This window comes from Trichomycterus rosablanca, chromosome 11 (assembly GCF_030014385.1).
Source record: "Trichomycterus rosablanca isolate fTriRos1 chromosome 11, fTriRos1.hap1, whole genome shotgun sequence".
NCBI lineage: Eukaryota > Metazoa > Chordata > Actinopteri > Siluriformes > Trichomycteridae > Trichomycterus > Trichomycterus rosablanca.
The window spans coordinates 12,978,533-12,991,992 of record NC_085998.1 but is presented as its reverse complement, the minus strand read 5'-3'; the positions used below and the strand labels follow the sequence as shown (position 1 = coordinate 12,991,992).

The window sequence follows — 13,460 nt, the reverse complement described above, 5'->3', positions numbered from 1 at the left end:
TACATGAAGACTACATATACAGTATATACAGTGTATCACAAAAGTGAGTACACCCCTCACATTTCTGCAGATATTTAAGTATATCTTTTCATGGGACAACACTGACAAAATGACACTTTGACACAATGAAAAGTAGTCTGTGTGCAGCTTATATAACAGTGTAAATTTATTCTTCCCTCAAAATAACTCAATATACAGCCATTAATGTCTAAACCACCAGCAACAAAAGTGAGTACACCCCTAAGAGACTACACCCCTAAATGTCCAAATTGAGCACTGCTTGTCATTTTCCCTCCAAAATATCATGTGATTTGTTAGTGTTACTAGGTCTCAGGTGTGCATAGGGAGCAGGTGTGTTCAATTTAGTAGTACAGCTCTCACACTCTCTCATACTGGTCACTGAAAGTTCCAACATGGCACCTCATGGCAAAGAACTCTCTGAGGATCTTAAAAGACGAATTGTTGCACTACATGAAGATGGCCAAGGCTACAAGAAGATTGCCAACACCCTGAAACTGAGCTGCAGCACAGTGGCCAAGATCATCCAGCGTTTTAAAAGAGCAGGGTCCACTCAGAACAGACCTCGCGTTGGTCGTCCAAAGAAGCTGAGTGCACGTGCTCAGCGTCACATCCAACTGCTGTCTTTGAAAGATAGGCGCAGGAGTGCTGTCAGCATTGCTGCAGAGATTGAAAAGGTGGGGGGTCAGCCTGTCAGTGTTCAGACCATACGCCGCACACTACATCAAATTGGTCTGCATGGCTGTCACCCCAGAAGGAAGCCTCTTCTGAAGTCTCTACACAAGAAAGCCCGCAAACAGTTTGCTGAAGACATGTCAACAAAGGACATGGATTACTGGAACCATGTCCTATGGTCTGATGAGACCAAGATTAATTTGTTTGGTTCAGATGGTCTCAAGCATGTGTGGTGGCAATCAGGTGAGGAGTACAAAGATAAGTGTGTCATGCCTACAGTCAAGCATGGTGGTGGGAATGCCATGGTCTGGGGCTGCATGAGTGCAGCAGGTGTTGGGGAGTTACATTTCATTGAGGGACACATGAACTCCAATATGTACTGTGAAATACTGAAGCAGAGCATGATCCCCTCCCTCCGGAAACTGGGTCGCAGGGCAGTGTTCCAGCATGATAATGACCCCAAACACACCTCTAAGACGACCACTGCTTTATTGAAGAGGCTGAGGGTAAAGGTGATGGACTGGCCAAGCATGTCTCTAGACCTAAACCCAATAGAACATCTTTGGGGCATCCTCAAGTGGAAGGTGGAGGAGCGCAAAGTCTCGAATATCCGCCAGCTCCGTGATGTCGTCATGGAGGAGTGGAAAAGCATTCCAGTGGCAACCTGTGAAGCTCTGGTAAACTCCATGCCCAGGAGAGTTAAGGCAGTTCTGGGAAATAATGATGGCCACACAAAATATTGACACTTCAGAAACTTTCACTAAGGGGTGTACTCACTTTTGTTGCCGGTGGTTTAGACATTAATGGCTGTATATTGAGTTATTTTGAGGGAAGAATAAATTTACACTGTTATATAAGCTGCACACAGACTACTTTTCATTGTGTCAAAGTGTCATTTTGTCAGTGTTGTCCCATGAAAAGATATACTTAAATATCTGCAGAAATGTGAGGGGTGTACTCATTTTTGTGATACACTGTATATATACTGTATATATATATATATATATATATATATATATATGCAACCATACATAATCATCTTTAGTTATACATCACATGTTTTATCCCTTAACCCATAAATAAATAAATAAATAAATAAATAAATAAATAAATAAGAAAGTATGATTAAAATGTTTATTAAATGTTTATTACACATAATCAGAGCTACACAGACGTAGCTTGAGTACAGGTGAAGGCTAGGAAGATTTGGGTGCTTAAGTTATATGCAATTTATTTGTATTGCAGATAAAGTAAATAGCTGTTTTACTGTATTAGATGAAAACTAGTCTATATGATCTTTTAAATAGCAATATTACTCCTAAAAAATCTTATTGTAATCTGGTTATTATTGTGCATATGAACACAGTCTTCTTTACTTTGTTAAAGGTTTTATTTAGCACAGTTCATCTTATTTGGCAGGCTGGACTTGAGCTCCACAATTACATCCTCAACTGCACCGATTATTTCAGCATGCATGAATTTCAAAAAAAGCCCTGTGACTTGGTATTTCATAAACTGGGTTAAATATAATCCAGCTACTGTTTTAGGTATTTCATTTAATCATTCATTTTCATTAATGGTTTAATCATGGTCAGGGTTGCAGTGGGTTTGATGACACCCTGACACAGTGGGTGAAGAACCAGAACACACATTAAAAAAGTACAATAGTCTTATTTTGATGTGTTACATATATTTTATCACCTATATTTTATCATTTTTATTTTTTGCTATTTATTTAATGATGTTTTAGAATTTTTATTATATTTGGGTGGGAAAGTGAAAACATCAAGACAGATTTATGAGATACCATATCACAGGGCTTTTTAAAATGCATGCATGCTAAAATAATCAGTGCAGTTGAGTGTGTACTTGTGGAGCTCAAGTCCAGCCTGCCAGAGCAGATAAACTGTGCTAAATAAACAATTTAACAAAGTAAAGAACACTGTGTTCAAATGCATAGTAATTATCAGATTACATTAAGGGGTTGAACTGCTAATTACTCTGAGTGTTAAAATTGCTATTAAAAGTGTAAATAATTACTGACAGAAAGCTTGGGGTCAAAAAGTAAAAGCAGGGTTAATAACTAAACAAAGTTTTAATGAACATTATTGTGTCAGTACAATTAAATACTGTGGAGGACACTTCTATATCTAATATGTCATTAGACATTCTAGAATAGTGTATTTTACCTGATAAAAGCATGGTGAAAGAATAATAAATGTTGTATTTGTTGTAAGTCATTCATTAATTTACTTTCATAAAATGTGTTATCCTGGTTGCTGTGTAAGGAAACAAAATAGAACAAGACCATTACAGACCAATATACATTCACACATTTACTCACTCATCTAAACATCTACTGAGCAGTTTAGACTAGTCAATTCTGCTTGCTTTTGGGAGGTGGAAGGACACAATAGTATTCAGAGTACTGTCTTAAATTAAATCTATCAACTAAATCTGTTAATTCAAATAATCTTTACACAAAACCTCAAAGACTGTGCATCCCACTATGATCATGAATGTCAGATTTGTGCTGCAACACCAATTTAAAGTATAATAATGCAATAAGCAGTTATTAAACCATGTAATTTACCAAAATAGTTATACATGTAAATAAATACATTAAAATTAATAAGTCACTCAGGTGGCGCAGCGGCAAAACATGCTAGCACACCAGAGCTGACATTTCGAACTTGTCGATTCAAAACTCAGCTCTGCCATCCGGCTGGGCTGGGCGGCTATATGAACAACTATTGGCTTACTGTTCAAACAGGGAGGGAAAAGCCGGATAGGAACCTCATAACTATTATGACCTTTGCTGGCTGATTGACGGCGTCTGCACAGAGTTGAGGCATAACGCGATCAGGGTGTGGCTGTCCGTGCACAAAGCTGATCCGCATATGAACTTGCTTTGTGCAGATGAAAAGATGCAGTCAGCTACTGCACACGTGTCAGAGGGGGCATGTTTACACTTGGCATTGAGTGGTGGAAATGTAGCAATAGATTTGTGTTCTTACACTGTTTTCTAAATAAATAAATGACCTGCTTTTAGTAGTGCAAAGTAATAAGACGAAAAACGTTTACTTACACTGTTATGCTAATTATATGATTTGTAAGTGTAAAAATTTTTATTAAATTAAAGAAAACAAAATAGAAGCATGTTTAATAGTGATCGCAGACTTTTGTCCTTCACTGTACACTAGCTGGTTTCATCTCTGTGAACCAAATTTAGTGTCTAGCAACAAGCTGGCACAACGGGTTGGATCTTTGATCACTTCACTTGGCAGAATTGGTGTAAAACTAAATTTGTTGGCCTCCTGGCATGGACTTGACTTTTAGTCCACATATTCCTGATAGTTGAGCCAGAGCTTTACAAAGCTTTTATAACTTTCTTATTGTAATGTTTGTGGCCCAGTCAAAGTTAAATGACAATTTTTTTGTACAATCAAATTAATAATCTAATTTGCTGTATGTTTAATTCTAATAAAGCAGATCAAGCAAATGATGCCAAGAAAAGAGACTGAAATAATGATGCATTTTTCTTACGATTTCTTATACACTTTTGACTTTCCAAGAACAAAACATGTAAACTACAGTTTTTTTTCTACATATAATGTGACCTACTGAAACCAGGTTAAAAATGCTTAGAAGATCTGGTCCTCAGAGAGAATATGTGTCCCCACTTTTCTGTCCTAGCAGGATAAAAAAAGAATAGTGCCTTAAGCAGTCAAACACTGGCTGTAAACATCAGCCCAGTAAATATTCAATTTAAAGGATTTTCAGATAAGGGAGACTGAAAAATGGAGGCAGTGGCCATTCTTCTAGATAAGAAAGAAAAGGCACCATCTGGAGAGAGGAAGATAGCAAACTCCCACACCATCCCAAAGCCCAGAACCCTCACTATTATCCACTACAGAGAAAGAAAAAAATGGACTGTTATCAGGGGGTCACATAAATATTTTTAACAGTGGAAGAGGCTATGGAAAGTTTGGCTCTGCAAATATTACATACAAAAGGACAGTTCATACGTTTACTATAAAGTCAAGTTCACCCATTTCTTTTTCCTCCAAACTTCCAATATCAATTTACAGACACAGCCTTTGAGTCATTCATTTATTTTTATTAAGCCCTTAATCCTGGTCAAGGTCACAGTGGGTCTGGTGCCACTAGGAAGCACTGGGTGCAGGGCAGGTGTAAAACCTGGATAAAGCACCAATCCATCATAGGGCGATACACTTTCATATAATTACTTACTCACTCACACCTAGAAATGATTCAGAGTGGTCAATTGACCTTTTGCATTTTGGAAGGTGGCAAAAAGCCAGAGTTTTCAAAGGAAACCCATGCGGACATGGGCTGAACATGCAAAACTTTTGACCACAAGGGCTCCAAACTTTTTTTTAGCGAGTCCAATTGCCCGATTGCGTCACGCTTCCTCTCCACTAATGCCAACCCCTGCTCGGATTCAAGGAGAACGAAGCTAACCCACGCCCCCTTCGACACGTGGGCCCACACCAGGCAAGTGCATATACACGCGAATCAGCCTTGTGTACAAAGAAACACACCCTGATCCACACTCTTTCCCCGCCTCTGTGCAGGCGCCATTAATCAGCCAGCAGAGGTCGCAGTGCATCAGTTATGAGGAGTTCCTATCCGGCTTAATACCCCACCCCTATATGAACAACAGGCCAATGATTGCGCTGTTCGGATAGAGCTGAGATTCAATACGATGTATTTGAGATCCCAGCTTTGGTGTGCTAGCGAGTGTTTTTACTGCTGCGCCACCTGAGCAGCCTGTTTTTGTTTTTTTTTGTAATATATGATGTAACAGTTAAGAGTTGTGGCATGAGACAGATCTGGCCCAGTGCAAAAGTCCTGTCTGGTATGCCTAAAATGTAACATGAAAAAACTGTACAAAAAGTCAAATCATTTTATTTACACAAATTTTAGTACGTAACTGTATTTTAAATGATCTTTCTATTTAGCCTGTAGTAAGCTAGATGGGCCACATATTTTTAAAGTGATGTGGAGTAGGTTTATGACAGTGAGTAATAAGTAAAATATGAACATTTATTACATTATAATGAAATTGTTTCCCAGGAATTCTTTACATTTATTAATTTACTCTGTGTAGTGCTACAAGTACGATTGTACTAAGGCATAAAAATTATACATATATTTTCTTGCTATGTATATGAAAAATGTATTTACTATTACAATACAAAATAAGTGTAAAAAATTTGTCAGTTTATATTGGCTTTAAAGTGTACTTAATTAACATGTAAAAGCTATTTTGTATCCAATCCGAGGCTCCTATGTAAACAGTAACAACCATAGAAATACATGTAACACATATGCATGCTCTATGGCTAAAATGTGGTGTATGTTGGTTATTTAGACAAAAAACTGATGATGAACTTTTAGATTTTAAGATTTATTTTCAATATGTTTGAAACATCAATCTGGATTACAGGTTAAGTGTTTTGCGTCTCTTCTAATATAAACAGAGCTTAATCTTTTATAAAACTAAATAAAGAATGTTAGTTTTTTCAATTACTTTTTCAGTGTTGAGTATTTAGGTCTCCTGAAAAAGTTGTGGAGAAAACCCAAACTATCAATTTATGATGAAGTGGTCAGATCCAGTAATCCAAGAACCACTAAAAAAAGTTTGGAAAAGGAAGGTTGCAAAGGAAGGTTTATTTATGAATTTAGTTTAATTAAAGGTTATACTTGTCCTAGAGTTTTAGAGTGAGATTAAAACTATAAAGCCCATAGATATTTTAATAACACTTAAATTATCATTGTCTTTACCATGTGTGAACAATTTTGAAGCAAATTGTCTGTGGATTTATGTGTTAAAGGTCAAGGACCATATAAACAGCACTGTGTGAAAAGGCGGAAAGATTAAGTCAGCAATCTGCCCCTACAGATAACTTTTGCCTTTTTGTTCTTTTTAGTTCAGTATAGCAGTAGCAGACTGCAATCACATCCTCCTTATAAGCTTGGGTTTAGCCTCCTGCTTTAATTCATTTGCCGAGTCAAACTAAAAGGTTAATTATATGTCTGCTAAAGACAAAGGAACCTCAGGAAAACCACTGAAGATAACTCTAATACATGTTCAAGAATCCCTTTGTATTATTCACAGTCCAGTGCAGCCCACAATGGAACTATGGTACATTCACAGAGTTGGATTTTATTCCAGTGCTTAAATGCATTACTGGAGTGTCAGAGATTAATTAAATTCATAACGTGGCCTTCAGGCCTTAAAGATTTTCATTATGATCATGAAAAATATTCCTGAGTAATACTTAAAAAAGTATTATTAACTCAGTCATGGCTCAAGAACTTAACACAGATGAGACTCACCATAGACATTCTGTCATCTTTGTCTTCAAATGATGGATGTCCTATTTCAACACTTCTGCAACCACTGCAGCAAAGAATAATCTGACGGGAACAGTCTCTGAACCAAAACACTTTGATCTTTTCCATGATAGCCTAACAGAGCCAGATACTGATAAAGAAATACAGTTAGAGTTAAAGGAGTTTTTTACACTTGTAATGTTTCAAAGATTTTTGCAACTTTATTATTTGTTTTATTTGAATTTGAATAATTTAACACATACACATCATTAAAATTCTGTCATGAATGTATTTTTTCTTTAAATATGCTGGGCTGAAAATGTACATACAGCAACTTGGATTATGTGATGGTGTAGAAAATTCTGTAGTCATTTTACTTTAATTTATAGCCTCCTAATTCCTCCATAATTATTATTGGCTATAGCTTATAAGTTCTCTGTGCCAATATAAACAGGTCTAGTAAAATAAAATAAAAGAAAAAAGTAGTGTTGGAAACAATGTGGCCAGATGCTCAGATGAAATCCAACAACCACTTAAAAAACTACTTATTCAGAAAAAAATGACTACAGACTGTGTCTGATGAGTTGGGATTGTTGAAGAGGTACTTCATTGCTGCTGCAACTATGGCCTCTGCTGGATGGTCAAGGTGCCTGCAAGAGAGATGGTTTTCTGTATGAGATACTGGAGTCTTTGGAAGACCCCATCTCTGGCAAGTGTCATGCGAGTATGCCATGTGATAGTCTGTGGATCTCGGGGTGAGTGTCTGCAGTGGTGCAGGGTGCAGGACAATACAAACAGAGAACTGGATATGACTACATTACAAGGAAAATGGAGAATGCAAAAAAACAAGGCCTTGCTCACAATTAGTGGCCTGTACGGGGTGTTTCCTGCTTTTTGTTTAATAAATCGGACCCACTGCTACCCAGCCTGGGATAAAACAGTGGTAAAACAGACTATGAAAGAATGAATGCATGAATGAATAAATGAATGAAATTCCCACAGAGACACTTTAATTGCTGCCAAGAACCAGATGAATAAAAGGCTGTTGTAGCTGCAAAGGGGTAAAAGACTCCATATATACAGCACTTTGCTCCAGAGAAGATTTATGATGTTACAGTCAGGACTCTTACTGAGCCACCTAATGACATCAATTTTCTTTATTTTAATCCACTCCAGTGCTGCTTAGGCAGTGAGCTTTGGGTCATGGACGACTTGCTGAAATACAAACTACCCTTACTGTTTAAGTGTTCTGATTTTATTTTTACTCTCAGTAAATCCTGACCAAATTGCTAATCCTGGCTTCTAAAAGTTAGGTTTATGTCACCTGTACAATGTGCCTTGCTAGATTTACACCACACCTACCACCTCTTACACATAGCACATTGACTTTTGTCAGTGAATTTCATGTTGTCTCAGCTTATGAACTAAAATGACCTGACTTGTATTATTATCAAGATTTATTCTTTTTTTTTTTTTTTTTATTATTCTTGACTTTTAATTGATAACTTTCGTTTTGGTTTTCCTTTGTGTGAAAATAAAAATGGATACATTTACACCTGAAATACTTAATAATTTTAGGAATGTAACAATAATAATAATAATAATAATAATAATACAACAACAATAATAATATACATCAACAAAAGGGCTTACACATTTTTAAAATAATTTGCATAATTTCATAATTTGCATAATAGTCAAATGAAATGACAATGAATATGTACTGTATCTGTTAAATCAATAAATATTTTTAACAAATTATTAAATTATTTTTAAAAATGGGCTACAAAAAATCGATTTCTTTTAATCAATTTTCATTATTTTTTTATTACATTTTACTTCAATTCACATTACTATTTCCATGTTTTACAGGGACACAGGCAGAACTGTTATTGATAATAATAATAATAATAATAATAATAATAAACATTTTAATTATATATTAAATATAGTTATACAAGAAATAACCAAAATGTGTTTAATGGATTATTAACATTTTGTATAAAAAATTTATTAACACCAGTAATATTGGATTTATCCATACTAGAGCATTTGGTTGATATTATCAACAATTTTTTAAAATTAAAATCTAGTTACAAACTCCAGTAGTGCCCGTACGTTCTCTACCTGGTGAAACCTTATAAATAATTTATTTACACTGCAGGAAATTTGTGCAACAAATGCTCTACATTTCTCTGTACAATAGTCTTAATGCAATACCATTTAATGTTCTCTCTGTGGTAATGCCAATGCACTGGTCAGTAAGAGAGAAGTATAATTACATCAACTCATCTAGTCACAACTGAAAAAAGCAGTTTCTGAAGTTGTTATGCCCTCATACACTTGTGTCTGTTCATTTCATGACTTGAGATAAACCACTACAATTACCTTAAAAGCATCTCTGCTCCTACAGCAAAATAACTACCCGTGTACATACACTACCTGGCTGCCTTCTGTAAAATATTTTCTACAATTTCAGAAAGTGCTTCTCATTTACCAGCATGTACAAGTTATCGATTCAAGATTCCATCTTGAGGGCAGAGTCGTTTGGACTGTGTTTCAGTTGGCATGACAATGTGATCAAAGTGCCTTTTTCTTGTGGGCTGTGCAACATCACTAACTTGTCCATCATTCCAAAGAGTCTCAGGGGGCTGATATCCTGGCTCGTGTGAGTCCAAAGGGTCCTTGGACAAAAGGATACTAATAGAGGGTACTGTCCTGTGGATTGTCATATTGGAACTACCTTCCTCCTGACTCTCCCATACTTCCTGGATGTCTTTATAGCGCAGTTTGGTTAACTGGTGAAGTCCACCTACTTTCCTTTTCATTATCTCAACACAGGTAATGGTTTTGGTGACTGCTCGTCCCGAGCCAGTGAACACCACCTGTTTGAGACCAACCTGTTTGCTGTTTCCTGGCTCACTCTGCATCCGTGCCATGGCGAATCCCATTAAGTTACGTATCTTGCTGCCCTCTTTTACTCGCATCTCCAGCACACCAGGAAGCACACCTGGAAATGGGCATGGACTTTCCTCTTCTGTCCGACACACTCGTTTGAAGCCGGCTGCAAGACCCTGCTTCAGCGCTGGGCTGGGGCAAGGCAGGGTTAAAGAAGTAGAGATGTGTTCTGCACTGGTTGTCTCTCCCTGAAGAGGTTGATCCACATCATGTGCAATGTTCAGATCCATAAGAACACTTCTAACAGGCAGTCTGAATGAGTCTCTGAAATGATTCCAGCGGAGATGGACACATTCCTTCTTTTACTAATTCTTCAGTCACAAATAATCTAATCAGTTCATTTATACATGATCATCATGATTTGGATAGTCACTTGTTTCTCGTTTTAGTCCCTAAGGTAAATGCCTTGGCCAAAAATATTACTTCCATGTATAATACCATCAAGTGATGCTTCTGGGATTGGAGTTCTGAGACACAGAAATAAACCAAATATGTCACAATGTTACATTATGGTGAATACATGCAGCATTTAATTAAACAATACAGCTAAAAGGAAAACATTTATTCTGGAGATTTACCTCATCTTTAGAGACCTGATGAACTTTAAAAAGACTGGTCCTGTATGGTACTTAATGTGGTACTTATAATTTGTGCGAATCACTCCTTTAACATCATTGATACAAATGTCGATAGAGATGGAACTTTTCTCCTCCCTTGTGCCCTCCGTTTATCTTTCTTCTTTCTTGTGCTCTCTGATTCTCTCTCTTTCCTGGTCTCGTCTTTCCTCTCAGAGCCACTGGCCAGCAGTCTGTGCTGGAAACATCTTCCTGCTTTTTAGTTTGGTCGCTTGGTAGCTTGGTCGCACCCACCAATGGTCTCTTTAAAGGCTCTCCAAGTGGCAGAGTCAGCACTCCAGTTCCTTTCAAAGATGCAGAATGGAGCAGTGTTGGTGCGTAAATGCGAGCGGGGGAGTGTCTAAGAGGGGTTAGAGCGGGAGGCAGGGGTGCTGGCTCAGAACTGAAATATTTCATTTTCTTAAAGGTGCACAAGCCATTTTAAAATGCCAAAAAATTCTGGATTAGAAGCTAATTCATTTTGTTTTGCAAAGCAGATGTCTATTTCTATAGGATGGATAGCATCAGTTAGCATCGAGTAACTTTTGTCAGTCTGTTTAGAGGACGTTCCAGTGCATGTGCTCAATGTACATGACTCATTAACCTGCAGCTCTGAAATAGGAAGGCAGTCAAGCTTGTAAAAGAGCAATTTCAGCGGGTGTAACAATGAATAAAATTAGCTCACTTCTAATTGAAAATATCCTTCACAGGGCTGCTGAAAGTCAGTGACATTAAATTGTGCTGTACTTAGCCTTTTCTCTTGGTATATGTCTTTGCACATTGTTGTTATTATTATTATTATAATAATGCATTGGTAATGTTCTTAGTACTGAGGCAGCATACCCTGTACAAATAATTTTTGAAGGCTAATTCCAGTGGCAATTATTTAGCTATTTTTGTACTTTGTTTCAGAACAGATGTTGGCAGGTGTAGGTAAGATACACCTACAGTCAGAAACAATGAGCATTGTGCAGCATTGTGGTTTAATCTAGACCAATTCCTTTTGGCCTGACATTCCCACTGGAGTTCCTTCACAGTGTCTTTATGGACCTTGTTTTGTGCACAGGGAGGAGCCGTCTCTGAACTGTTGGCAGATTTTTAAAGTATTTTTGTCCTATTGACTTTATACTCCTGTTTGCAATTGGTATGGCTGAAACACCTGAACTTAAAAATTGAGAAGTCGTTTCCACATACTTTTGGCCATAAGTGTATCATCATGTATATCAATGTTGTCTTCGGAGTTTTACAGTTTTAATAGAAAAACATTCTCTAACTATGTGTGTCTGGCTACTTTAGAGTTTCTTTTCTAAGACTGCGCTGTTTTTTGGTCTGTGTAATTGAGGATCTACCTGCTCAGACAGCTGTGGTATAGGGCGACTCTCAGGAGGACAGCTGGGTTAGTCAGTGCAGGTGATGGACAGGTGAGTAAATGGGTAAAGGCAGGCCAATCAGCCTGAAACAATTGGCTGAGAACAGAGGTAGCACTGGAGATAAAGAAGGAATAGCTCTGTAGTGTATTTACATGCACTATTTTCATAAGATGCTACTATATATAGTGTTTTTGTAATAGTGGTGTTAAGATGTAAGTCATCTTATGTGTAAGCATGTATGTTATGGAAGATTTAAGATTTAATGATTGTTGCAATTTTTTCCTGCAATTGAATAATTAAAACATACTATTTTGTCCCAAAGACATCTGTAACAAATGTAACTTACTTTGCAGATTATTATTTAGATCTTTCCCTCTGAGATAAAAACAACACTTGCTCAGGCTGTTTCTTTGTCCATGTAATTACCAATAAACTTCAGTGAAGCTTTAAGGTGGCAATTTTGAAGCAGGAGCTTCTTTCATGCATGGCAGCCTCTAAGCCTCTGGTAATATAAAGTTTGTGCACAGTGACGACTGTCTAGCAGAAGCTTTTATTCATAGCAGACTTGTTTTGGTGATTCCTGGGTTACATTTAGCCATCTAGATGCATTTTCTCTTGGCATTAAATAAACATTTTGGTTTTTTTCTTGTCAAAATGTTTGGACAGATAATACTGGTACCTAATGCTGTTAAAAATGACTCTGATACCCCTTTTCCATCGATGCGGATCCAGCTCCGTTTTTCAGCGCAAACTGTGACATCATCTGTGGGCGTGTCAGAGTGTAGAGGTTTGGGTGCTTTTATGACAAGCTGCTAAACAGCTTTGGTGCTAAACTTTCATCTTTTAAAGTTCACCTGATTAAATTTTGAGCCAGTGTGATATGACGTGGTAAAAGCGACCCGACAGTACAAGAAATGCTTAACGTGAAAAATAAAGCTTAACATGGCTTGTTGTACTAAAACAATGACTGATGAATTTGGGCAGTACAGAGCTCCTATAACCAGTAATAACTGAGAGAAGTTTAGTGTTTCTATGTAGTATTTTTAGTACATTAAGCCACGTTACGCGTTTTTATTACGTAAGGCTTTTTTTGACTCTCCCGAGAAGCGAATTCACAACCCCAAGCTGCATAAACACCACACGTGAAGTTAATCCAGCTAAACACAGATACATGTGGAGTTTTTACAGTGTGTGTTCGATGGTTATTTCACACAAATGGATGTTCGTGGAACTTTAGTGATGTTTCACTGCTCAAGCCGAGCGCTGAGCAAAGTGGCTATTTGCGCCAAGGGTTGCAGTGAGAGCGAAGCGCAAAACGCTTCTCACATGAATGCACTAAAGAAAACAACAACTGCGACAAACACGTCTATGTCTTCTTATCACCAATAGTTGAGCGATGCTTTTTACATAAAATCGAACATCTGTAACAACAGGTAATCTACACGCTGCGCCATCATGTTAC

At 37.3% G+C, this 13,460-nt stretch overlaps 1 protein-coding gene across 1 annotated transcript; it reads right to left on the bottom strand.

Annotated features, from left to right (window-relative positions):
* Positions 1-9,394: 9,394 nt before the first annotated feature.
* On the bottom strand, positions 9,395-10,244 carry rpp25b (ribonuclease P and MRP subunit p25, b). The gene has a single exon (XM_063005047.1). The coding sequence runs from the start codon at positions 10,242-10,244 to the stop codon at positions 9,567-9,569; it is 678 nt and encodes a 225-aa protein (XP_062861117.1). The 3' UTR covers positions 9,395-9,566.
* Positions 10,245-13,460: the final 3,216 nt, after the last annotated feature.

Excerpts from the sequence above, each read along its gene's own strand:
- rpp25b (XM_063005047.1), bottom strand. The coding sequence starts at position 10,244 with ATGGATCTGAACATTGCACATGATGTGGATCAACCTCTTCAGGGAGAG.